A 26,240-nucleotide genomic window follows, 5' to 3' on the forward strand; every position below is an offset into this window, starting at 1 on the left:
CAGCCTACCTCCCACCACCCGCCACCCGATCCCTCCCCAATCACCCCACCCACCATGGCCGACGCCACCAACCTCACCGAATCCGGCATAACCATCCCCTCGGACAGCGAAAACTACGACGCAAACAACGAGCTCACCTCCTCCTCCCCCGAATCCGCATCCTCAAGTTCCACCCCCCTGATCCTCTACAAGCCACCCACAATATGGGGACTGCTCCGCGGCGCAGCGATAAACCTCTTCTTGCCGTTTGTCAACGGGCTCATGTTGGGTTTTGGCGAGTTGGTCGCGAATGAAGCGGCGTATCGGTTGGGGTGGAGTGGTACTAAGGTATGTCAATGTCTGAGGAAAGCTGAGGCAAGGAGTTATTGTGGGGCTTTGAGATTGGAGAGCAATGCTGATTAATATGTGATACCAGATATTCCCGACTCATCGCTCCGGAGCCGATTCCAGGCGCGTGGGACCAGGCGTGGAGATGCGAGCGGATCCTGTGGAGCGGAGGAGGAGGAATGGACAGGAGTTGGATATGTACACGTCGCTGGAGTAGATGGGCAGTGCAAGGGGAGGTGGAGATCTTGGAGACGTATCTGTATATACGAGTGCAATCAACGGCATTGCGTTCAAAGGCATCACGTTTCATCTTGGAATCAATTGAATTAAATTCGAGCTGTCTTCGTTTCAAGCATGGTTACGAATGAGAGTTGGAATAGCAAATGAGCTTTCGATGCATACAAAACCGTAAACACTCATACGTTCAACATGTGATCAGGAGCATATGCGTCTCTTAGTATTTATACAAAATCTCTCGCTATGCGTATCAAACAACTCCCAGTCCTTTTGGAGATACCGTACTACTAACACAAGGTCCAACACGCGTATATCATACATGGCCGTCCACATCTCCGACACGTCTCTATTGCCTATTTTGGAACCTGCGTCTCCTCTCAATCTCGTAATCATCAGCCCTCTTCTTCCTCCTGTACTCCTCGGGTGACATCTTCTTGTCTCCAAAGCCCATAGACCTCATAAAGCGATCCACGCCGTTGCCCGTCCGCCTCCAGATGTAGGCAAGGCGGTAGTTTCTGCGGTAGTAGTCCAGCTTCTCGCTGATTGGCTTGCCTTTGGCACCTTCCTCGAAATCGATGTCCCGGTCAGGATATTCTGTGTCGATCGTCTTGGGTACCTCCGTCTTGAGATGCGCAGGTAGGGCAACTCCAGATTTGATGTTGATGCCGGACAACTGGCGACGGTTCATCGGGGCTGCTTTGCGGGTGGGTGGCTGGTAACGAGCCCTGCCATCGGCTCCCTTGACTTGACTCAACTTCGCCTCTCCCTTGACAACTTTGCTGTAAAGCTCGTTGCTCTCTTTGCTGGGTAGCGGTCGAATACCAATGAATTTTCTGAAACCATTCTGGCGAAGCAACCAACCAGTTAAACCGCCCATAATACCGGACATCAGGAAGTAGAGTTGGAGAGCAGAGGCCTGAAAAGCGGTGGCAACACCGAGGAAGACGGATAAACCAGTGAAAATCTTTTGACGTGTAACTGCCTGGGCTGTATCGGGCTGCACACCAGTTTCACCTCCGGTCTATTCAGTGTGTCAGTAAGGTGAGAGCATCGTTCAAGAGTGTAGACTTGCCTTGAAAACAGTATACATGATGGCTGAAGTTGCAGCCGGTAAGATGAAGTAAGGGTCGCGGTTGCTCAGATCGGTGAACCACAGAAAGCCATCATGCGCCATGCCGGGAACGGGCAGGTCAGCCATAGCCCTTAGGAATCTGAAGGCGGCAAATCCAATCCAGGCTTGCGCGATCATGAAACCTCCAGTGGCAAGCATACCTCCTACGTAGGGTTTCATGATTGCGGCCTGCTGCATCTTGTATAGATCGGCCTGTTGCTTGTCACCTCGGGCAAGGGCAGCCTCCATCTTCTCTTGTATAGGCTTGGTAACGGGTGCCAGTGAAGACATGACTGCCATCTTGTCTGAGCTCGCTGCCTGGAGCACAAAGGTCGTGCAACGGACAACGACACCGGCAGCAATGATAGAGCCAGCCCAGCCCATGCCTGACTGTAGATAGATGGTTTCGATGCACTTCTCGAACAGAGTCGTCATACCCCAGCCGTAGTCAAGACCCAATTCCTGCAATTGTCCAGCATGATCGATGAGACGAGTGGGGTCAATCTCGGCTGTGGGGAGAGTGTCCTTGACTGGCTCAGCATCGAAGAGGGTGTCGAGTGTCTTGGGTTCCGTCAATGTTGACGCGCCGTCTACTACCGCCCCGGCAGGCGTGACTGCTCCATCCACGACGGCGGGCTTGTCGATAGCTGCGGGAGCGAGCTCGGGCGTAGACGTGGTGACGACAGGCTGTGCGTGTTGTTGCGCAAACTCGGAGACGGGACGGTGCGAGAATTCGGCGATGGGGACGCGGTCGGCCGGTGTGAGAGCGCTGGCATCGACGGGACCGCTAGACTTCCCCCAGCTCCAAGGAGCATACCATGAGGCGTTTCGGACGGATGATGCACTCATCATGACATTATGGGTTCGGTTCGCGCCCGATTTCCACAGCGCTGACTGGAGCGGGCTCGTTCGACATGATGGGCCTGTGAGGTTCGCAGTTCGGGGAAGGGACGAAAACTACTGCGATTAGCAATTGCAACATGTCGGTCCTGATTTGGCTGTTGTGCAGAGGACGGTCATATACAGGGTGATGGGCGAATTGGATACGAGAACGCGGGTGTGTGAATTGAACGAAGCGGGCAGTGGAGTTCGCAGATGCGCACCTTCCTTGTAGCATTGGTCCGTAAGACTGTCGACTGTCGTGAGGCCAAAGGCGCAAACTGGGCCGGCCGCAGCCCTCTACTTGGAAGCATTGCGATGTGTCGTCCGCCGTCGTTCATGACCAGCATCGGCTTAGAAAAGTCGAGTGCACGGACGCCCCAGTAGCGCATTTCAAGCAAACCTCCGAGATCCCCGCATCATCATGCCCACAACCCACGGACAGCAATCATCACATCACACATCACCAAATTGTCAATGGTCATGGTCAGATTATTGCATTATGAGTTCGTTATCGAACATAAATTTAGCACCTGAGTCTCTCTACGCCTGTTCTGGGTATGTCGGCCAGTAGCCCTGTCGTGCTCCCTAACACCCCTCTGATGCAATAAGCAGCGCTGAAGTAACACGTATAACGAACGCTGCAGTAGTTGCGACACAACTACCGCACGTCCATCATCGGACATGATGAAGTAAAAGACAATGCTAAAAACAACAGTCGTAGAAACCCGACTCAAACAATGGTGAACGGTATTGTACAACGATCCTTGCCGTACGCCCCTAGGATGCTATTGAGAAAGTATGCACCATAATTCTGGCGTCCGTGGCGTGTAGCCGTCAGACTTCTAGTCCATGTAGTTGTTGCCTTCGGTGACAGCCAGTGCCTCTTCTGCCTGACCGCCACCCATTTCCATCGCTTCGCCAAACATCTCATGTCCACTATTTGAGCTCTTGAAGGGGTCTTGCATGGGACTAGTCGGAGCTGCGGGCCCTGAACTCTCAAAAAGACCTGGGTCTAGAGGCGCAATCGATGAAGAGCCGCTGAAATTCAGTGGAGCACTCGTAGCAAATGTGGGCGAGTTGTTGAATGTAGACGTGGTGGTAGTGTTGAAGTACTCGCTGTTTTCACCCTCAGGTTGACCTTGACGAGGCTCACCTGGAGGAGTATGCGACTGCTCAGCAGCGCCCGACGGGTTGCTCGGTGGCTTCTCTCCATCCTTACGCTTGAACTGATGCGTTTTGGTTTTGAGGTGCTGCGGGAGGTCGTCCGGATTGGTAATGCCCAACTGGCTCATGAGCTTCTGCTGCTTCGTCGGCCGCGGCTTACGTGTAGAGAGAGACACTTGCAGGATAGGCGGCGGTGTCGGGGCCACTGGTGCCCATTTGTGTAGTTCTTGGCGGAAGAAGTTAATCTCGTTCGAGAGAAGAATCTCAGCACCCTCAAGCTTCCGTAGGTAGAATCGTTGGGTAGTGAGTTCATCAGGGCTTGACATCAATGGGTTGATGTATCGCGCGACGTACTCCCGGAACCTGGTACCGTGCTCGATCAGCGAGTCCAGTGTCTCCTCTTCCTCAGGTTGGAATGGCAAACCGGGGACTTCATCCTGCCAAAGCTGGAGATCCTCGAGTTTTGGGCGAGTCGCATCGCGAGGAATCTTGACACGATAATCGCAGATAGGGCATGTGTACTTGTCGTCCTCTTTGACTTTTCCGCGGGCGATCTTCAGGCACTTGCCGTGATACCTATCGTTGTCAGTGCATAGATTCTTCATGTACAACAAGTCATCTTACCATTCGTGACACAATTCACACTCGATCATCATACCAGCTTCAGGTTTCCGACAGATACAGAAGACGTCTCGACTGGATAAGGGGCCGTCCTCCTCTTCTCCGTCGGCTGGGCTCTGTTCACGGGACGCGGGCTCTACGGGCATTCGAGGCTGGTCTCCCAAATCGAAGCAGGATCGATTACGCTCATCGACTTGTTTCATGTGCGCGTGTAGAATATGTAAGGGCGCGTTGGCTTTGCCAAAGAGCTTCTTTCCTCGCCTCATCCAATCTTCATGGCGCTTCTGCTCCTTCTCAAGGTCGTTCGTGCCATTGGGCTTTCCATTCAGCGCATTCAAAGACTCCATGGCGTTGCGGACCTCCATGTATTTTGGCCGTTGTGAGAAGTCCTGATTCTTGCTTCGCTCATACAGAGACATGATCAGCTCTTGTGCATCTCGTTGCTTCTTCAATATGGCGTCCATCGCGGCTCGGGTCTCTGGTGTTACCGGCAGATTGGTCGCTTGCTTGGAGAAGGCGTCGAGTTGCTGATAATGCACGTTCTCCACTTCCATGAGCTCCTTCGCCTTCTTCTCCCAGAACTCACCTTGATCTTTCTTCTCTTGCAAGAAGCGAAGGTCAGGATGATGCTCTGGCATGCCCACTTCAATGCCGTTCTTGATGAGTTCGCCAACTTCTTGGAGCGTCGGCGCAGGCTTTACCTTGAAGTCCTGTGCCTCTTGGAGCCACTTCAACTGCTGGACTACCTTTTCGAGAGATTCGAGCTCAGGTAGATCGACGTTGAAACCCTTGCCTTCTTCCAGGAGCTCGTCTAGCCGTGCAATGCTTTGCTCGGAAGTGCGCTCGCGTAAAGCGGTGCGTGCTCTGGTCTGGAATTCGACAATGCTTTCAGCGCGTTCTCGGAGCGTAGTTATTTCCGGGCTATCGAACCCTAGATCTTTTGCCTGATTGAGAAGCTTTTGTATGTTCTCCACATTGCGATATTCGCGATCTTTCTCGTCTGCCTCAGCAACAGCCGACTTGCTTGGTCGTCCTCTTCCCGGACGCTCTGCCTTGCGACGAGCTTGTTGCTTCCGAGTGGTGTAAGAGGTAGCTTCATCAGCAACTTCCTGGCATTTCTCGACGAAATCTTTCAGATCCTGGAGACCGCTCAAGTCCCAGTCGATCTTCTCGCCTTCGTGCAGGAGCGCACGTAGGGACTTCAATTGAGGTCGAGGCCCCTCGGAAAGCAAAGCCTCCATCTTTGCCTCCCAAACTTCGGGTGTGCTTGCTTTATCGACAATCTTTTGTACCAGCGCATCAAGATCGTCCTCCTGCATGCGGTATACGAGCTTGTGTTGGAGCTTGGCTCCGGAGTAACGCTCAGCTTCCGGGGAGTCTTGACAACATTCAAACCATCCAGCGTGCTGTAGACACAAAACCTTCTTGGTCTTCTTGCAGTAGAAGCGAGACAGATAGCCATATGATTTGCAGAAGGCACAAATCAATTCATCCTCATGCATGTCGGCATCATCGATGATAAAGTCGAGTTCGCAGGAGCCCCCGGCATTGCCAGTACCGTCAACTTTGCAAGTATGCGCTCTCGCAGCTTTGTGTTTGTCCAGGAATTCATCGCGTATCCGTGACTCTCTGGCAAGCATTCGCTCCATCGCAGGGGCAAGCCACTTGGCAGTCTTGATGGTTGTGTCCTTGCGTGATGCTGCTGCCAGCAGTAGCTCGTCGTGAGAGAAGCATGGTTGACGGCGGTAATCCTGAAGGCGTTGAACTCCGTGCTCTCCAAACGGCTCCCAGTCGCTCGGCGCGAAGTTTACAGCTTCGTTCAAATTGAAGCCATGATTGAATCCGGCATGATAGGCTTCTGGGAAGGTTATTACAAACTCTCCAGCACGTTGGTCGATCGCATAGACTCTAACACCAGCCTTCAAGAGTTGCTCGGGAGTCAACAGCGTCACGAGCTGGAACAAGAGATCTGGCTGGCTCTCAAACAGTTCTGGTACAGCTTCACGCATGGCTTGCTCGAACTTTTCGGTGTCCTCGGCTGGTACGCCGTACCATGTCTTGGTAGCGCCAAAATGTTGATAATTTGCTGAATACGTGTAGTGGTCCTCCGCATGCCAGCAAAAGGTCGAGAACACCATGCCCACGTATAGCCAGGGTACGGTCATACCTGAGATGTCGGACTTGATATGGCGGAAAAGCGAATCTGGTGCATAGGGCAGTACAGTCAAGTTCCATGGATCGGTCGAGTAGGGGTCGCGTGGGTTCTTCTCTATAGTTGGGAAGCCACTTCCGTGTGTCGTGGAATGTATGTCTGCTCCATACTCTACTTCGACTGTCTCGGTAACGTTCGCAACAGAATGCCAGAACTCACGTTCTACATCATCTTCAGTAACTGGTTTTGGCAAATTGGTGACCGGATCAAAGGCCGTCTTGCCGACGAAGTGATTCTGCTTGAATAGCTGGGCTCGTTCCTGGAACTGCTTGAGCGAGTAAATGCCCCCTTCTTCAAATCCAAACTCGCCTGTGCCTACGAGACATCTAGGGCAGTGCCAGTCGTATGCAGGGATAGCCTTGATGGGTGGGTCCAAGCAAGAACCATGGTAACCAGCGTCGCAGCTGTCGCAAAGTAGGATATTCTGAGGGTCGTTGTCGGTACCGCAAGTCTCGCATCGGTCACCAGGTCTATCATCGGCTGATCGAACGCGTGGGAAAGTTCGACTGGGGGTCGACTGACGAGGCTGAGTCATGTGTGAGCCCGCAACGGTAGGGGGGGCGTCCTTCTTGAGCCGCTTGCTACGTCGGCCGTTTGCTTCATCCACATCGTCGTTTGCACTGCTCTCCGGGTCCTGGGAAAAGGTTCGCTTCAGCTGGTTGAAATGCTGCCCATTGGCTAGCGGGGTCAGGCCGGCTCCGGGCGGTCTGAAGTCCGGGGTGTTGTCAGCTGAGAGCATGGGACTGCCAGCATTGCGCAAAGGTGTCGACGTGCGCGATTCCAGCACATCTCGATGTATCGCACTCGGCGGATTCGCCGCAGTAAAAGTACTAGGTGTGGATGGTTGTGTAGACGGCTTTTGTGCTGAGTGCGCGTTGACCGCTGTGAAGCCTCCCGAGTTCACCGGCGTGAAGCCCCCCTGCATGGCAGGTCGTGAGAGCTCTGGTGGTGGAGTTGGCACAGAGTCACTCTGCAGTGTTGCGTTCAGCGCTGCTGAGGCTCGCATAGCCGGTGACTCGGCAGCGTTGGCGACAGGCGTGCCCTGCAGCGATTTCTTTATCGGCGAATGGGCTGGTGACGGCGTGAAGGGTCCGCCATGCTCGTACTCCAGCATCTGCTGCACACCAGGTTTGACGAGTCGCAGATATTCCTCGTATGGGTGTAGCCATTTCTGATACGAGTTTTTGAGCGATGTCGACAGTGAAGACATTATCTTGCCGCTGTAGCCAAGGTCGCGTCCGATTTCAGCCCATTTCTTCTGCTTGCAAACACGTTCGAATCCACCTCTCTTCTCAACGGCCTTCTTGAGCTTATAGAGATCCAAGGGGCGTTTGTCCACGCTCGGAAATCGAGTGAGGCTGTGGCCATGCTGCTTGTGGAACTTGGCGAGCTGATCGAGATAGTTCAAGTTGGCACGCGTGCCACCTTCAACCGAGTTGAGTTCCTGTCGCCGCGTGCGGAAGTGGAAGCGCTCAGTATCGATAGCGAATGATGGCTTCCAGCTGTCTGGTGGGACAATCTTGACGATGCCGTACTTTTGCCCTTCTTCGCGAATGCTTTGGATGTATGCCACCGGGTCCTTGAACTGCTCGGCTGTCGGTCGATATGTGGGAGATTCGCGCAGGCCAAAAAGACGGTTCTGTTTGGGTGGCAGGTGGTTTGGCGCTCCATGTCCTCTGCGCTCCACGGTAGCGAGATCCAGCGGCGCTGCCTTGCGCGCGCTCAGAGGAATCGTGCTGGCCGCACTCGGCTGCGCACCATTCGTTGCAGGCACCGCAGCACCACCCATTCTAGATTTTGATGCGCCAGCTGTTGCGTCGGGTGTTCCACTGTCCGTGGCAACTCGAAAGGTAGTCATAGTGGCGCCCGTTGGGGGCCCGCCGGGGGGCATGAAATCGACCATAGTCTTCTTGCTCATGCATCAAGCGCTGTCGCTGCGTGCAGCCCTAATTGCAGCCTCGTAACGAGATACGAGATGGTACGGAAGGTATAGCGATTGTCGTCGGGCGTGATTCGGTCGGTGGTGGGCGCTATCGAAGAGATATAGGCGTAGGCATGGGGCCTCTACAGCGGCAGGCGACCGCTTTCGGCCGCTTGGACTGTGCAATTCACTCGTAACAGAGGCAAATGCCAGTGCGACTAGAGAGTTGTCTGTTAGCGACCGTCGTGGTTGTGGCAGCACGTGCACAGCGAGGTTGGCGAGGCGAGGTGGAGGAGATATGGAGAGGATGGATGGGTCCGCTGAAGGGTGCGAGATTCCCGCTAACGGCGGATGCATATCACGCCCGCCCAACCTGGTACCGAACCCAGAACGTCGAAAGCTTGGTGCAGCAGGGCACGGCTAATATTATGCACGACGCTTCGACTCTGTGCGTCACATCGATGGAGACATATAGAGCATTTCAAGTCAATACATTCGTCGCATTGATGCGGCATCGAGATGCCACCTTGGACTGCAGTCGGGTGGTGAAGTCTGAGAGCTACGTCGTGCCGATCTGGCGACTGCACGCAAGGCTGCCGACCTCACCTCCTCGGCCTTTCTTTTGCGCCGCATTCTACCATGATGACGACCAGCGAACTACATTGGCTCCCAGAACAAGCACATATTGATCTGACTCAGATGCTCTCCATTGCGACTTACTTCTTCTTACTTTCCACTGTGAACACATGCACGGCCATCTTCGCCACTTGTTTGCATCACCATACCGGATCTCGAAACAACAAGCGTAACAGTAGCAGCATTGCGCATTCCTATCATATACTGTCGCGGTCTTTCTATCTCTGAGTTAAATTCACCTCGACGCCTGAACTGCTGCAGGTGAGGTCGGTAGCAAGGTTGTCTCGTCGGGAAGCACCCCAGCCCACCAATCACGACACACTTCATCTGCACCATCCCGTCAGCCCTAACTGGCCGCTGCACGCTTTTGGATGCGATCAACAAGGACATCACGACTTCATCTCTGTCATGAACTCAATCATGGCCGACTCTGTCAAAATCGAAAGCCGGCCCATCCCAGCCTTCTACTGTTGTTACCTGCTCCGCTCCAAAAACCGAAAAGCCTTCTACATCGGCAGCACCCCCAATCCGGCGCGTCGTCTAGGCCAGCACAATGGCTCAAGCAAGGGCGGCGCGAAGCGTACATCAATGCAGGGGAAGCGGCCGTGGGAGATGACGTGCATCGTTACTGGCTTCCCCTCCAGAGCCGCCGCGTTGCAGTTCGAATGGGCGTGGCAAAACACGCACGCCACCCGACACATAGAGCGTGAGGTGCGCGACGCGAGGCTGGAGGAGCTTCAAAAAGGCAGAAAGAACCCATCACCAGTCAAAAGACCGCGACCACCAATGTCACTGGAGGCGCGGCTGAAGAATCTGCATCATCTGTTAGGTGTCGGGAGTTTCAGCCGATGGCCGCTGAATATCCGTTTCTTCGCCCAGGACGTATTCGCGCAATGGGAGAAGCACATTTCTAAAATGAAGACGAAGCTGCGAAAGGACATAACCATCAGAGTGACGCCGGCTGAGCTGCCCAGACTTGCACCGGATGTGCAGAGCGAGATGCGCACGCACTTCATTCCAGAAATAATACGTGCGATCCCCGTGGCGTATGAGGATTGCAAGGCACATGTCGAGAAGTCGAAGAACATTCTAGGAGATGGCCAACAACGAGCCTGTGGTGTTTGCAGATCAGGCATGAGTGCTGAGAAATCGCTTGTGCTGGTCTGCCCGGTAGAAACGTGCCGCGCAGTATCGCATATGGCTTGCATGTCACAAAAGTTCCTCGCAGAGGAAAGCAATGCAGATGCGCTCATTCCAATCCAAGGGTCATGTCCGAGCTGCCAAACTTCGCTAAGATGGTTAGACCTGATGAAAGAGCTCAGTCTACGCATGTATGGCGAAGAAGAGCTGAAACTAATGTTCAAAACAAAGCGGAAGAAGAAGTCGGATGGAACAGTCGAAGAGGGTGCGGAGGAGTTTCCAGACATTGATGAACTCGAGGTTGACATGGACGAAGATCTCGATGAGACATGGGGGGAGAATGTGAACGACGACGAGGACAAGTGATCGTGTTTCAATCCTTGACGAGAACATCTACCACCCTTCCACCGTTCCTAGCGGAAGCTGGCCTTTCGCAACCCGCTCAATACACCTATCAACCTCCTGTCTAATCTTCGCCGCCACATCCGTCATACTCTCGCCCGCATCGATGCGCACAAAGTCCTCGCCCTCCTTCTTCTGCATCATGGTCTCAAACAGCTCGCGCACACGATCCTGTATCTCCTTTTTCTCGTACTTCTCGGTGCCATAGCCGCCTCGTTTCGCAGCGTCGTCGGCAGAGATGTCGAGGAAGAGACACAAGTCAGGACGTGGAAGTCCGACTTCGGGTTTCCGGCACCACTCGAGGCTCATGCTGGGGTTTTGCTTGGCAGCGGAGTATACGCAGCCGCTGTAGTAGTAGCGGTCTACGATTATCGTTGTGCCGGCTGCGAGATCGGCTTGGATAGATGGTCTGGAATTTACGTTTAGACTTGAAGTTGAGGCGTAGTTGAAGATGTTTGACTTACACTGCTTCCCAGCGATTTGCAGAAAACAGAAGGTGTATGACATGGTCGTCTTGATCGCTCTGGCCACTCAAATAGCTATTGATCATTTGACCAATCGGTGTCGTCCTATCTATATACTACATCAGCGTTCAGCCCCATACGATGAAACGTGCATTAACGCGTCAGCGTATGGCTCTCCGTCTACGTGCACATACCAGGGAAGCGCATATGCCGCACCTTGATCCCATCGTTTTGCAGATCTTCAACCAGCATCTGACATTGTGTTGATTTGCCTGCGCGATCTAGGCCTTCGAAAACTATGAGTTTGCCTCGCGCCATGTTGTGGGGTTTGTGATACAAGAGGTTGTTGCTACCCTGCAACGATTGAAGCGCGACCGAAGCGAGGCGTTGGTGGGGCCATCGCCACTCCGGCGCTATCTATGGATGGGCCGACCTTGACCACCTTACCATCGCGCTTCCACCATCCGTGTCTCTCGACAACACCTTGCTAAGATGACAGGGCATTAATTGGTTACAAAGGCGCTGACCGGTTTTCGAGCTGCATCTACAGACGCGTGTCAGCGAAAGAGCATGCGCAGCCACTGGTCAAAATTGGCCAGCCACTCTACCTCTATAGGTACTGAGATGATAGAAAAGTATGCTGTGTTACTCTACCTCGAAGCGAGAGGCGTATATCACAGGTAGAATGACACGTGGGTCAGCTCATGCATATGGGTGCATTGGTAAGAGGAGGCCTCAGCTGAGGGGAAATGCACGAGGCTGAAGGTAAAATCCCTTTTGTGTCCGTTCATCTTCCCCTCTTTCTCAGAAGCGATTCAGAATACATACTCATCTATCTCAAAAGACCAATACTACGATACCCGGCAATTACCATGACAGAAATGGACGACGTCATCGCGAGACTCTCAAGGCTTGGTGTAATCACCTCAACCGATGAGGCACCTGGTTCTGTACTGAGTAAGGCGCCTGAAAGCAAATTCGCGGATGATACGTCTCTCGATAAGCCCAGCAATGATGATCGCGCATGTGATATCACCAGTCTCACATCCTCCAAAGTTGCTCAGCTTTCGCGAATCGATTCTCACGAGGAAACGGCAGAAGATATCGATTCTCTCAAGTCACAACTTGCACAGGTACAAGAAGAGTTGCGGCAAATCAAGAACAAACGACTGCAAGGTCTTAAGAAAGGAGGCGTACTCGCAAACAAACTCAAACAATGCGAGGACGAATTAAAGCAGACCCAGCTGGCAAACATATACCTCGAGCGGCGGGATAGCGAACGGGCGATGGAGTTAGACGGAAGATTCTCTACAGCCCCTGACAACATACACATCGAGAAGTTTCCTGGGAAAGGCAACGATCTATCAATGAAGGTCGTCTTATCTAGGACGTTTACGTTTACGGAAAGATACAAGTCCGCATATGAGATGGTTCGGGACAATGCCGCTATTGGTTGCTTGAGACTGAATGGGCGCTTGTACATCGCTAAATCTGGAAAGACGCGAGAAGACTTTGGCGACTTCATCAATAGTGATCATTGGACGTCCGAAGCCGAATTCCTTGGCGAGATGGTCGAGTCTCCACTGGATAGAGGATATGCGACTCATGTAGAGCCGCAGTTGATGGCCTTTTACATCACCCGCACCCTTTCGGAGTCAGGACACTTTCTAGGAGACTTCGTCAACACGTCAATAGTTCCCGTCAAGGAGAGTCGCACAGAACTCAAGGATATCATCATCAGCGTTAGCGAGCCGATATGCGAAAGCTGCACGACGCTTACAACTAAAGTCAACGGATATGCTGAACATCATGGATACCGTTTTACGCTGAATAACAGAAGAAAGTATACCACCGACGGAAATAAACAGCGTTCTTGGGATCCACAGCCTGTTCGTTTTGCGGACCGATGAACGCGCTCAGGCTACGATGCTGCATGTGTCATGGATCGAGATCTGTTTGGGCGATCTACTACGGTCCGCATCAAGCGATTGTCGTCGGGAGTTGACTTGGACGTACAGGTCTCTCGTACCGATACTTCTTTTTCCCCATGCAGAATCTCAAAAGCAAACTCAAGTAATCATAGATTCAATGACAAAAGTGCTGGTAATTTGCTAGGCGCACCAACTGCAAAGAGGTCATGAGCGACCATTCGTATACGACTCATCTGCGCGGTTAAGTGAGCTCAGATCGACATGAAATGTGCTTTCTGGGCTAGACAGTACAACAGCGAATGCAAACATGAAAACACTCAAGCTAAACCCTATTACGATAGCAAATGAGTTCTAGGTGGCAGTGAACACCTGCTTCGGCTCTGCGAGATCCAGATTGTTCGGGAATGACAATGGCACACACCACACCTCACCTGAATCATAGCGACTTTGAGTGCAAACTGTCAGCAAACAATCGCGCTCGTCGCCATATAATCAAGCCTATTCTTGGTCCTGGTAACGTGTATTATCGTCTTCACAGCGATGTCTACAGCAGTTATCGCAACCTGCCCTACTCCGCTCGAGGAGTTGAAGAGACCATGGTCCGCGACTGCATTGACAGGAACTCAAGAACAGCGTCGATCAGATGTGGCCAGTGCGAAGATACTGTGGTCCCAAGTTTTGGTGGAGTTTCGGCAAAAGCAAGGAATGGCCGTCAAGAATTACAATCTCAGAAGGAAGAGGCAGCCGTTCTTCCAGTTCTTAGATCTACCCGGTGAACTTCGCAACATGATATACGACATCTGCCTGGACAACGAGAAGACGACAAGAAACCCTGATATGACGAAGAGAACGCGGGTTAATCGGGGATCAATGGGAAGCAAGACTTTCTTGGACCACAACATACGGCAAAAGCGCGTAAAGGATATCCGCGCACGAAAGCCCACCAGAGAACATAGAGTGCGAGATGCCACCCGAAAAGTTGCGCTCGAAAAGATTGTAGAGAGACGGGTCAAGCTCGCAACTCGTTCGAGGGACGGACTTACAGCTGGCGCCCACGAAGCCTTCTACTTGTACAAACTGGAGCACGACATGTATACTTTGCCATCAAAGAGGGTCACAGATGGCCAAAACAACCACGACCAAGGTATATTCAGGTCAGGCAACAGAACGACGAAGAAAGGTGTCCTAGAGATCGATGTCAGAGGCAACCTAGTCGACGACCTTCCAATGCTCTCCTATGTCGATCGTGCAATCTTCTCCGAAACCCTGTTCCTCTACTACTCCACGGTGAGAGAAGGTCTGTGGATCAAATGGACAGTCCGGAACCTGGACTTCTTCCCTTTCCTGCGATTCTACCAGGCATTCACCAGGGGTGAAAATGCGGTCGAGATTCCACCTTCGAGACTGCACATTGAGTTCGACAAGGAGAAAGAGGAGACTGATGATGGCCTACATGCGAAGAAATTTGTCCATGTAAAGAGGCTGGTTGAGCTGCACTGGCTGGACGGCTTCCCGCTCTGGGGCTGCTTGACAGGCCTGTCTGATCGTCAAGATTGCAAGGGACCGTTCGGAGACTACATGTACTCTGTCCGTCAGGTTGTGGCGCTGTACCGTATTGACCACGAAGCTTGGAAGTCGCTGTCTGTTGGGTACCTTCGCCGTTGTGAGGAAATGGGTTATGACGACGCTTTGGAGAGTAACTTCGCAACACTCTCAGACGCCGAGCTTGTTGAAGCAGTCATCGATATGCTATGCAAAGCGATTGAGTACCACCTCGGATACACAGGCAGCTATGCACGTATTGGTCGCGATCAGACTGAGTGGGATCAAGACATCTTCGAAACTTTCAGGTATAAGGGATCGCATGTCAAGACGGCTTATGAGAAGGAGCATGCGATTGTTCGTGTTGTCAGCCTGTATCGGAAGAAGGTCGACAGGACACTGCGGGATCGGCTGGGGGAGGTGTACGAGGATTGGGAGAATGTTCCAGATGACGCGCTCATTCCTGAAGGGGTGATGTTGTGATAGTATAGATAGATCGTAATATCTCTGATTACCTAGGTATGGCACATTGTTGGCGCCTTCATGTTTGAGATCGCCGCGCAAAAACCGATGCCTGCTCAGCTTCATCAAGCAAACGGGACACGGAATGTCGGGGTTAACAAAGACCGGTTCCTCACATGTCTAGAACTGTAGTGCTGACATCGCGACACATCCGAAAAGTCCCCTTTGGTGTGTGATGAATCTCTCCGAGTCTGTGCCTGGCGAATCAGCGTTGGTGCTCCGGAGATCGGCCGAGCAACACGTGACTGAGAATTGTCAGCGCACCGTTGACCTACAACTTTGGCCGATGCAGGGCGTAAATTTTGACAACCCAAATTGCGGATGCCTAAATTCCGATCCGACATAAATCGCGACGTTTACAAAGCGCAATGGAGTTCACAACCCACAGCCTCCACTATCTGAGCTGCAAGTCGCCGAATCAGAGTCAGCGGAGCTTGCTACTCTTACTACCTAGGTCCTTGCCGGATACGTCGATCACCGAGTGACCGAAGATATTCGGAATATAAGAACAGTTGAAGACCTCCGATTCCTTCAAACGAGCTTTCATTACACCTTCCAACACAAAATGTCATCACCGAAGCTTATCGTCCACCACCTCCAAATCGGCCAAGGGGAGCGCATCCCATGGCTCCTCGAGGAGCTCAACATTCCTTACGAGTTGAAGCTGTACAAACGCTCGCCCCTTCTGTCACCACCCGAACTTCAGGCGGTCTACCCTATGGGTGCTTCACCCGTCCTTGAAGACCTTACCGATCCGTCCAACCCAGTTAAGATTGCTGAATCTGGCGCCATCACCGATTACATCATCCACAAGTATGGTAACGGACGGTTGGCCCTAAAGCCGCAAGACAAGAACTTCGCAGACTACCTCTACTGGCTTCATTTCGCGAATGGCTCGTTGCAGTCTGGACTGTTCAGAAGGGGCATGTCGCGCGGCATGGTTGGCGAAGACGACCCTCGTTACAAGGGCCAAGTCGCACGTTGTGATAAGATGCTGAGCCATATCGAAAACCGTCTTCAAAACAACAAATGGCTTGCAGGCGAGGAGTTCACCGCTGCCGAGACCATGACGGGGTGGTGCTTCACAACGATGCGCAAGTTTGAGCCAATGGACTTGACCGACTACCCGGGCATTTTGGCATGGCTGGGTCGCATTGGTGAGCGCGAAGCTTACAGACGCGCGATGGGTAAAGCCGATCCTGATCTCGACATTGAGCAGGGGATCAGCGCAAAGGGTCCTCCGATGATGGAGGCATTCGTGAAGGCTATGGCGATGAAGCCGGGGTCCCTATGATGGTTGGGGAGCTGCGCGGCTGATCACCATAGGGGTCGACAAAAGCTGTAAATAATGATGGAAAAAAAAGAATATTAGCTCCGCTCAAGAAAGAAAAACTTTTCTCATGGATTCCCTGGTTCAATGCACCTTCTGTCGATGAGGGTGATGCTTGACATGTCGCTGCGTGCCTGCGTGACGAAGATAGCCCGGGATGGTCGGCCGCGTCCTTCCGGGTCCACTTTGACGCGAGTAGTCAGGTACAACAACACGCCATGCCTCCGACCTCATCATGGCCACCTGATCCATCACACCACTCTGCCGCTGCAGGTACGCGTCGCATCATCACTGGGATGATTTCGAAGGTACCAGAAGTTGGTAGCGTAGCATGAGCGTGACCTGAGAAGATCGTGGTCATGGCGAGCGGGGTTTCCTGCCAACCAGAGCGGTGGTACAATGAGATCACATAAAGCTTGCTGACCCCTCACGAGGGCATCTCCGCATCTGGGTACAGCTACATAGCTTGCTTCGAAGACACTTTCCAGCTAATCATACTGCTCAATTGCACTTTACTTACTTTCAGATTACTCCTACAGCTTCAGCTACAGCTCCTCACGATGGCAGCAAAGTACTCTCGCCGACCCAGCTACCTTGACGGCCCACTGTCTCCTTCCATCATCCCCGAGCTCGCCATTCTACCCCAGCCTCTCCCTGCCGACAAGGTTCCCTGCGGCCAGCTCGTCTCAAAGACGTCAAAGTACACATCCAAAGCCCTCGAAGACCGCGACTACGACGACATTGGCACGCGATGGTACGCGAAAGACTATACAACTAATTCATGTACTATATATTGACTTCCTCAGGTACAAAGACGTCATCTTCTTCAACGCCGAGAACGGAAACTTCGTCGAGAGTTTCGGCGGCACGCACCTACTACAGAAGCCGCTTGACAAGGGCACAGAGGCTGGCACAATCGAGGCGGACGAGCAGACTGTGAGACTACTCAAGGATGCCGATGCCGCACTCCAGAAAATCTGGCAAGATGAGGAGGCCAGGAAGTGGATCAAGGAACAAGACGAAGCCGGGTTCGTCGTCGCCCATCGCCAGGTCTCCAACGCGAGCTACAAACGCGCCAGGCTCGTCGACATCGGCAACAACAATTGGGAAGTTGTGCGCGAGGTTGGCAATGAAGACGCTACTGGTAAGCGCAGAGACTCGGGCCTGCCTGTAGAGACGAACAGCAAATGGGACGTGGTAGGAGTTGTGGTCAAGAAGATTATCGTTGAGGGCGATGATGTGAAGCTCGGTGATGAGCTCGGAGCTCAGTACTGGCAGTAGCAGTATAGCTGAACAACCTCATAGCACACATTCAGTTCTTACAAGTTAGCAACTTGTCGAGCATGCATCTGTGTTCCATGTGATTGAACATACACGAAATGCCATTTCGGTAAATTCTGCGATGTTTGCTTGCGGGTACTCTGATTGGTCACTTTCAAGACATGCGGCCGTTGGACCTTCCATGACGACACAGGAATGCAGGCATATTGCTGACATATAGCATTGTTCTTGCTGTGAAAGCAACGTATGATAAGCGCATGTTGTTCAGCACGGGAATCATGACATGACGTGCATGTCTTCATTGAGCATCAATCGTAGGTGTAAGCAAACCAACGATGGGTTGCGATGCCTTCATATCATGTACATGGGAAGTATATAAGCCTGTCCATCTACCTGTATATGCATCCACACACAACTGGCACCATATACCATAGTTGACATTCCTCTTATACCTAGCTTCCAAAGCTAACACGAACATGACGCCGTCATCGAGCGACCCAACTGTTCTTAATAGCACATTTCACTTCGAATCCTCAACACATACCTTCGATATCAAATGGACGTCGCTGGGCGCTACAACATCACAACCACTCATCTTTATACATGGCACTCCTTGGTCTTCCCGCGTCTGGGCACCCTTCGCACTGGCTCTATCACGCAAATACCGTGTCTACCTCTTCGATAGCCCTGGCTTCGGAGATTCACCTATCGAACAGATTCTTCCTGATGTCCACTTTAGCCCCAAGAACGAAGTGGAGAGACTAGACAGCAATCTCGCTCGTCAAACCTCAGCCTCCGCCGCCCTCTTCAAGCACTGGGAGACAACCGAGGGATGGAAAGCAGCTCCACAAGTCGTCGCTCACGACCACGGCGGACTAATGAGCCTACGTGCCAACTTACTACACGGCTGCCGCTACTCCAGTCTCAGCTTGATCGACGTCGTCGCCATCGGCCCCTTCGGCCAACCCCTCTTCAAAAGCGTGGCAGAGAACCCCACGGCATTCGAAAACCTACCTGACATGGCCTTTGAAGGTATCCTCGACTCATACATCCGCAACGCTGCACACACTACATTAGACGCTGAGACGCTGAGTACGCTTAAGGCGCCGTGGCTTGCAGAAGATGGGAAGAGAGGCTTCGTCCGCCAGTTGTGTCAGGCTGCGCATCGGAGTACGGAGGAGATTGAGGGGCGGTATGCGGAGGTGGGTCAAAGTTTTCCTGTAAAGATCATTTGGGGAAAGCAAGATAACTGGATTCCTGTGGAGGATGCGCATAGGCTGGGGGAGGCGCTAGGTGCCAAAGAAGTGGTGGAGATTAAGGCGGCGGGCCATCTTGCCATGTACGATCAGCCGGGTCAGTTGGGTGTTGAGCTGGGTATGTGGTTAGCCTCCTTGGGCGTGTAATTACTATTTACATTATGACGAATCCGAAATTCTCTCAGGATATAGCAGCGTTTCAGTGTCATGTTTCCGGGAATTCGTCGCATATTACTACATTCTCCTCACGACTCCTGCGAGGTAGTCTGAGGTGTCCATGCGCTCTTCCTACGACGCACTTCAATCGTTACTGGCAGAGGGACCTTGTATCTGATGACCCACATCTTCTTGGGCTTCTCCGCAAGTGGCTTAAAGTCGTAGTTTAGTAGCAAGTTGGCGAAGATAATCTTGAGTTCATGGGAGACGAAGAAGCGTCCAGGGCTGCATCATTGTTAGTACAAATCTTAACGTGAGATTTGAGAGTACCCACCAAGCATGCCTTCCATGGCCGAAAGGAAGATGATTAACACCTGTAGTGACAAGGCCCGTCTGCTTCAGCTTCAGCGCATCGACGTTTTGTTTCTCCTCCGCGCTCATCGCCTCGTATTCTTCTCTCGGACGCGAGTATCGGAACGCGTCGAACTCTTCTGGGTTCTCGGTCATGTCTGTATCGAGAGCCATCGCCCCCCATGGACATGAAAAAAGCGTTCCGTACTTCAGATGCACACCCTCCGGTGTTGTGACACCCTCCTTCGCTACAACCTTGCGGTGTACGAACGTAAGGCCGATAGGCGAGGCACGCTGTGATTCGCGAATAGCGGAATCGATGCGGTACATACGGCTAAGAGCATTCTTTGTCCAGCTTCCCTCCTCTTGGAAAATGCGATGCGCCTCTTCGCGCAACTGTTCGACGACTTCTGGTTCACAGCCTAGTATGCAAACAATGGTTTCAAAGGCGGTAATCGACGTCGTGTGTATGCTAGCGAAGTTGAGTGGCAAGACGCGCTTAGCGATGCGGTCGGGTTGCATCTCCTCGGGTCGTCCCTCGGCCTGCGCAACTCGGTAGCTCCATGTGATGAAGTCATTCGGCTCCTTCCAACTCTTGTACTCAGGATCTCCGGCATCTTTCTTCTCGAAATCCGAGATACGTTGCTTGATCATAGGTATTGTGAACTTCGAAGACTGCCAGTAGTGGTACTTGACAGGCAGACTTAACATCGTACCGACGATAGGGTGCAGCGCTTTTGGGACAAGAAACATGAGAGCTTGATTGCGAATGACGTCTTTGGTGTAGCTCAGTACCGCTTCTAGGAATTTCGGTTCGTGACATAGCGACTCTCCAAGAAGCATGCGGTTGGTCAATACTGGAATCATCTCCATGAAAGACTCCAGGACGTCCAACTTTTTCCAGTTTTCTGTATCCGTTCCGTAAACGTCGGCAATCGTTCGTGGCACCTCTTCTTCAAGACCCGGTATGATCGCATTGAGATTTCGAAAAAGGCTCTTGTGAAGGACATGTTCATGGTAGGCATCTTTCAGGATGTAAGGGTTGATGAACGAATAATCGCCCTGCAGAGAATCGTAATGCGCTTGATGCGCACTCAGTACGGAATCTGGTTGATCAAACATCCAGCGCATTTGACTTTGAGGCATGACAATCTCAGCCTGCATGCCAAGCGTCGCGGGTAACACAAAGATCTTGCCGTCGCGGCTGTATTTGTTGTAACCAGCCAACAGCCATTCTTTGCTCTTCGTCAATGCGGTAAAGTTGCGAAAGTCGGCGATCCAGCCTTTGCCGTAGCCCATCCATGGTATGTTCGATGGTGGTGATGGCGCTGTGAGCAAGTGGTAAGCACTTGCGACGATCAGGTAGGTGATTGCTGCAGCGGCGAAATGTGAAAAGGTAAAAAGGCCGTGAGGCTCAGCCTCTTGGCTTGAGTCTGCCATAGTAGGTATGATCGAAGCAGAAGCAAGGGGCGATGAACGGCATCCCATGTCAACACAGGGGCCGTCATATACTATTTGTGATGATCGACCCGGGAAAGCGCCGTCGCTTGGAGAAGATGCCCCGCTTCCGTGCGCGCGGCCATTCGCGCACGCTATGTCGCACGACACGACTTGCATGCCCACATCCGTCAACTTTATTACCGACCTGCCATACCTGGCTGCTTATCACAATGTGCACCTTGCTTACTGTGTCAGTTGCAGCTGGAGATATTGCCGGGTAAATTAAGGTTCATTCGCTGCAGAGCTCTGACAATTACAGATCCGCGGCGCTACCTTCGGATACGCTACTCCCGAGCTCATGAGCGGAGCAGTCATAGACGGTCACGGCTTTCATCAATCAATGGTTTCGGCAAGACTGCTTATCACATGCCATCCAAGCCAAAAGCTCTGGACCACTATCTAGGTTACATGCCTCTGTTCGTTGCATGCATCTCAGTATAGTATGTTTCATATACCTTCGCTACGTTCAAGTCATGCGATTTCACTAGTTAGGTTTTACTGTGGCGGTTGTCTGGAAGCACGAGAGGCTCAACAGCTCAGTGATGTTAATGAAGTTTTCAGCAGACGGGGTCGTACCTTTCGTAGCAGGTGAGCTATCCTTCAAAGCTGACTCCCTGCCGAGGGGTTGAGTATGACCCGCTATGTCCAGCTTCTCGGTGGGTCGATCAATTGCAAGCACAGAGCGACTGCTAACGCCAGGCTCGCTTGGGTCTTCCGCGTCCATAGTGTTCTTGAGCACTTAGTCTATTAATGCTCGTAGCGTGATGCTGTAAGTATGCTTTGGAGGTCAAGCCAGAGAAGAGCAGAAGCTGATTCATACCGCGATGTTATATTCCATACACTCAAAGTTCTTTGCTCTATGCCCAACGTCTACCAAGAACACAGCGCGTATTCGAAATCTGAATGGTTGCAATGAAGCTAGTAGTATTGACAATACTGTGGTGTTTTATGTTGTTTGCTTACGATGTTTTCATTTGGCTCTAGACAGGAAAGTACTCCCCGAGACACTAGCTTCTGATGTCTTGCATCTGCTAGTCAGATGTAGCATGTACTGGTGCTAAACATCGAGTCCGTGCGTAGACCGCTGACAGCACCTAGAACTGCGAACACAGCCAAGTTCCTCTTGCGATACTGGATAGCACGTTTAAGGCTGCTTCCTTTTCCAGAAAAAACCAAAGATGCCACGAGAACTTGTCGATTTCCTTAGGTACCAAAGCTCATAGGCTCCCATATATCCAAGACCCTTGACCCTCTCAGAGTAAGAAGTACTCGTGACTGACTTCAGCTGATCTTCCCAGATGAATCTAATTTCATCGACATTGCTGCCGGGAGCGTGGGGTGACTCGGTATCGTTGTCGAGGCAGAGCTTCATGTCTCTCGTCGCCATCTCTGATAAATGATCTTCAAATCGAAAAGAATTGAGAACGCGTTCTCTATGAGCAGACGGAGTGATGTCCCCCCAGCCGTCTTTATCGTCGTAGAATATAAACGTGAGACTAGCGATATACAAGCAAGGCAAGAGCGCAAAAGCGGCTGGAAACCTGACAAACATATCCGGTTTATCCAGAATTGACGTCGGGATTCCGATCTCGACATGTGTGATCTGATCGACCTGAATAGGGATATTGATGCGGAGCGGCGCGCCATAGGTCTTGTTCCAGGTACTCATTACGTCTCTGAGGAAGTGTTGCATGTTTCGGACAATCTCGATTTCGGCTTCAGCCTTGAGCTTTTTGCAAGAGAGGACAAGAGATTGGTAGTCTGCGATATGGCCGTTGAGCGGAGGCGACATCTCGGCGTATATTCTGAGGCGTAGCTCGGCTGGTAGGCCTAGCAATGAAGCGGCCTTTACGTCGTTCGTGTTGGTGTGAGGCACATTGCGACCGTGAAAAGGGGCATCCGTGACAGCCACTGAGGACACACTATGGGTTGACGTTATGTGGTGGAATAGTAACATTATCTGCGCTGTTATACCGATGTTCTCTTTAGGGGAATCTGTGGTAGTGTTTATGGCTAGCTAGCTGTGTAGCAGCCTAGGGCAGAACCCAGGCACTACGCACTACGCCGGACTTTCACTGGTTTCGCATTGAACAACAGGCGGGAAACGACCTCGTCCCTAGGTAGCGAAGGCAAAAGAAGTTTTACATTAGCAGAAGGCGAAATGGGTCAACAGTGAGGCAATACGTGCGGTCAGCAATTACGTTCTGCTTCTGATGTATTGACTTGACTTTTTGGTATCTGCACTCCCGGTAATGTATGGGCTGTGGGATCTCGCGATCGCCGACACTACCGCATCTTAGTAGTCCTCGAGTATGAGGTCATTTGCTGTCGGTCGTAATGTGCAACAAATTTGTGATTGAATGAGAATGGAAATCCATTCGACAGACCCGGAGTGATGCGGATGCCCCAGCTGTTGGCGGGCGCGCGTTCTCGACGGACTAGACCTCGGGAGTTGTGACGTCACACACAGCACGTGCCAGCAAGGCAGGACGCAGGCTATCTAACTAAGGGCGCGCTAAGACATAGCATGCTAAGGCATCTATACGTAGTTAATGTACACGCTAAAGTAGCGCCTTAGTAGATTAATTATAGATTATTCTAGAAATAATCTTACTTAAATAATAATAATATAACTCTACTAAACTTCTTTACTAAACTACGCTACTTATAATAGCTTACTAAATCTAAAGTATACTCTAAAAAAATATATAAACTATTTCTAGATTAATTTATAAATAATTTTAATAAATTTAGCCTACTTATAAGTAATTTCTCTAGCTTAACTAATACTTATTTAGGTACCTACCTTTTTCTACTAATATATAGAGTAAACTTATTATTTATATAAATTAGCTATACTACTATATTAAAATCTAAGGTAGAATTCTTTATAGAGTATAAATTATTTCTAGATTATTTCTTAATTATTTTTAATATTTTTTTTAGTAGAAGTATATAAGTTACACTACGCTTAGAAACTATTTATACTAAGCTTACTAGCTAAGAATAGTATTTACTAGGTAAGTTAGAAATTCTACTAATATCTAGATCTAAGCTAAGATATATAAGTTTATTTAAATTATTTCTTAATTAATTCTTAATTAATTTTATCTAGGTTTCTATATTTAGATTATAGCTACTTATAACGCTATTACTAACCTCTCTACTAACTCTTCTACCTCTTCTACTAACTCTGCGCCTATATAGGCTTCTACCTAGCTAGAATCTAATAATAAGTCTAAGTTAGATTATTTATTAAATAATTTAGACTATAAGTTAGATTAATTAGTAAATAATTTAGACTATAATAATTTTAAGAACTCTACTACTACACTAGATAATAAGAAAGAGAAGAAAGAGTAGAAAGACTAAAAATACTTTCTCTAGAATATTATCTAGGTTAATAATTTAGAGAGAGAATAGGTAAATTATTTCTTAAATGTTTCTAAATTGTTTCTAACTTTTATAGCTTAACTTTACTACTATAACTAATATAGTTAGAGACTACTATAATAATTAGCCTAAAGATAAGCTCTTCTACTAGATATATAATATTAATAGCCTAGATATAGACTATATTTAAGATAAGTTTTATTTAGATTATTTCTAGAATAATTTAAAATTATTTCTAATAAATTTAGATTATACCTTTTTTTAGAATAAAGAGAATAAGTATAAATCTTACTAGTTCTTCTTATACTTTTCTTCTAAGCGTTTACCTACTCTCTCTAAAAGTAGTAGTTCTAGTAGGTAGTTAGGTACTATTTCTAAGTAAATTGTTTCTAGAATAGTTTAGAATTAATTTAGTATAAAAAGATATATAGTATAAATAAAATAAATAAATATTCTATAACTCTCTCTCTACTATATACTTTGTAAATAAGTACTATTATTATATTATTAATAAGAATAATATACTATATCTTACTTAGTAGAATATACTAAGTAAAATATAGTTAATTATAAAGTATTTTTTATTTAAGTTTATAAACTTTACTTAGCTACTACTATTAAAAGGTTTAAGTAATAGTTAAAAACTTATAAGTATATTATACTTTATTAAGATTTATATATAATTATACTATTTTATTAGTAGACTAATAATTCTATAGCTTATAATTAAGTTTTTAAAAAAAAAAGTCTAGTACTAGTATACTAAAGAATATAAAACTAAAGATTTTAGTACTTTAAAAGTAAATAAGCTAAGACTTAAAGCTTTAGTACTATTATTTCTAAAGTAGTTAAAGCTTTAAAATCTCTTAGACTAGCTAAAAAGCTATTTTAATACTAAAGTACTTTATAATAGAATTTAAAATTAATTTTTAAAAAAAATAATAGAATAATAATATATATATATAAGCTTTAAACTATTATAGTAATATATTCTAAAAATTAATAGTTAGAATATATATACTAAGAATTTAGTAGAAGTATACTATTTATACTTTTAAAATTTCTAAAATATTTAGAACTCTAAAGATATTTTAAAAATACTAATTATAGTTTAGAGCTAATACTTAAAGCTATACTATTTAAATATTATTTTTATAAGTTTCTAAAATAACTATAAGTAAATTAAAAATATCTTTTAGTACTATAAAACATACTTTATATATAGAAAGATAGACTATTTAGAAGATAGCTTATAATTAGAGTTAGAAATAGTAGATATAGATATAATAGTTTAAGATCTAGAGCTCTATTAGCCTATATTAGACTAATACCTCTATAATATATATTTATCTCTAATAACTTCTTCTAAAGCTTTCTACTATAATAACTTTATTACTTTTATATATCTTTATTATCTAAACTTTATAAAACTTTTATAATAGAATCTAAGAGTAAAAAGCTTAGCTAGATTTATATAAAAAAAGAAAAAAAAAGTTAATAGAAACTAGTACTAGATAGTACTAGCTTATAGAGTAGCTCTTTTATAAGCTAGATCTTAATATTATTAGTTATTTAGTAGCTAGAAGTTTATATATTATTAAAGTTCTAAAGAAGTATATTCTTAATATACTAATAATTAAGTACTTTCTTAAAAGTAGAGATACTATCTATATCTACTTTACTATTATAGTATAGTAATTAGTTACTTAATTAAATTATATACTTAAAAGAAACGTAAGTACTCTAGTAGCTTATTAAGATAGAAAAAGCTTTTTTAAATAAAAATACTATTTTATTACTTATTACTACTTACTTTACTTTTAGATTCTACTAATTAGATATTAGATACGTTCTATCTCTA

At 48.8% G+C, this 26,240-nt stretch overlaps 11 protein-coding genes across 11 annotated transcripts; 7 read left to right on the plus strand and 4 right to left on the minus strand.

Moving 5' to 3' along the window:
- Window positions 1-54: 54 nt before the first annotated feature.
- On the plus strand, window positions 55-544 carry J4E83_001115 (uncharacterized protein; the record flags this gene model as incomplete). Its single annotated transcript, XM_049328072.1, has 2 exons — window positions 55-327; window positions 416-544. 2 exons carry the CDS (start codon window positions 55-57, stop codon window positions 542-544), a joined length of 402 nt encoding a protein of 133 aa, XP_049192590.1.
- Window positions 545-910: 366 nt separating this feature from the next.
- J4E83_001116 (uncharacterized protein) lies at window positions 911-2,527 on the minus strand (the record flags this gene model as incomplete). The annotated part of the gene is made up of 2 exons (XM_049328073.1): window positions 911-1,585; window positions 1,646-2,527. 2 exons carry the CDS (start codon window positions 2,525-2,527, stop codon window positions 911-913), a joined length of 1,557 nt encoding a protein of 518 aa, XP_049192591.1.
- An 872-nt stretch (window positions 2,528-3,399) lies between these two features.
- Window positions 3,400-8,412, minus strand: J4E83_001117 (uncharacterized protein; the record flags this gene model as incomplete). The annotated part of the gene is made up of 2 exons (XM_049328074.1): window positions 3,400-4,297; window positions 4,346-8,412. The coding sequence occupies 2 exons, from the start codon at window positions 8,410-8,412 to the stop codon at window positions 3,400-3,402; spliced, it is 4,965 nt and encodes a 1,654-aa protein (XP_049192592.1).
- A 1,107-nt stretch (window positions 8,413-9,519) lies between these two features.
- On the plus strand, window positions 9,520-10,617 carry SLX1 (Slx4p interacting protein; the record flags this gene model as incomplete). The annotated part of the gene is made up of 1 exon (XM_049328075.1): window positions 9,520-10,617. One exon carries the CDS (start codon window positions 9,520-9,522, stop codon window positions 10,615-10,617), a length of 1,098 nt encoding a protein of 365 aa, XP_049192593.1.
- Window positions 10,618-10,644: 27 nt separating this feature from the next.
- Window positions 10,645-11,435, minus strand: J4E83_001119 (uncharacterized protein; the record flags this gene model as incomplete). Its single annotated transcript, XM_049328076.1, has 3 exons — window positions 10,645-11,062; window positions 11,118-11,226; window positions 11,312-11,435. The coding sequence occupies 3 exons, from the start codon at window positions 11,433-11,435 to the stop codon at window positions 10,645-10,647; spliced, it is 651 nt and encodes a 216-aa protein (XP_049192594.1).
- Window positions 11,436-11,998: 563 nt separating this feature from the next.
- J4E83_001120 (uncharacterized protein) lies at window positions 11,999-13,027 on the plus strand (the record flags this gene model as incomplete). Its single annotated transcript, XM_049328077.1, has 1 exon — window positions 11,999-13,027. The coding sequence occupies one exon, from the start codon at window positions 11,999-12,001 to the stop codon at window positions 13,025-13,027; it is 1,029 nt and encodes a 342-aa protein (XP_049192595.1).
- Window positions 13,028-13,753: 726 nt separating this feature from the next.
- On the plus strand, window positions 13,754-15,073 carry J4E83_001121 (uncharacterized protein; the record flags this gene model as incomplete). The annotated part of the gene is made up of 1 exon (XM_049328078.1): window positions 13,754-15,073. The coding sequence occupies one exon, from the start codon at window positions 13,754-13,756 to the stop codon at window positions 15,071-15,073; it is 1,320 nt and encodes a 439-aa protein (XP_049192596.1).
- Window positions 15,074-15,398: 325 nt separating this feature from the next.
- On the plus strand, window positions 15,399-16,406 carry J4E83_001122 (uncharacterized protein; the record flags this gene model as incomplete). Its single annotated transcript, XM_049328079.1, has 2 exons — window positions 15,399-15,407; window positions 15,567-16,406. The coding sequence occupies 2 exons, from the start codon at window positions 15,399-15,401 to the stop codon at window positions 16,404-16,406; spliced, it is 849 nt and encodes a 282-aa protein (XP_049192597.1).
- A 596-nt stretch (window positions 16,407-17,002) lies between these two features.
- On the plus strand, window positions 17,003-17,723 carry J4E83_001123 (uncharacterized protein; the record flags this gene model as incomplete). Its single annotated transcript, XM_049328080.1, has 2 exons — window positions 17,003-17,196; window positions 17,249-17,723. 2 exons carry the CDS (start codon window positions 17,003-17,005, stop codon window positions 17,721-17,723), a joined length of 669 nt encoding a protein of 222 aa, XP_049192598.1.
- A 476-nt stretch (window positions 17,724-18,199) lies between these two features.
- Window positions 18,200-19,126, plus strand: J4E83_001124 (uncharacterized protein; the record flags this gene model as incomplete). The annotated part of the gene is made up of 1 exon (XM_049328081.1): window positions 18,200-19,126. The coding sequence occupies one exon, from the start codon at window positions 18,200-18,202 to the stop codon at window positions 19,124-19,126; it is 927 nt and encodes a 308-aa protein (XP_049192599.1).
- Window positions 19,127-19,224: 98 nt separating this feature from the next.
- J4E83_001125 (uncharacterized protein) lies at window positions 19,225-20,926 on the minus strand (the record flags this gene model as incomplete). The annotated part of the gene is made up of 2 exons (XM_049328082.1): window positions 19,225-19,420; window positions 19,470-20,926. 2 exons carry the CDS (start codon window positions 20,924-20,926, stop codon window positions 19,225-19,227), a joined length of 1,653 nt encoding a protein of 550 aa, XP_049192600.1.
- Between the last annotated feature and the right edge of the window lie 5,314 nt (window positions 20,927-26,240).

Source organism: Alternaria metachromatica (genome assembly GCF_023757995.1).
Source record: "Alternaria metachromatica strain BMP 0045 chromosome Unknown scaffold_2, whole genome shotgun sequence".
In the NCBI taxonomy this organism is placed as follows: Eukaryota; Fungi; Ascomycota; class Dothideomycetes; order Pleosporales; family Pleosporaceae; genus Alternaria; species Alternaria metachromatica.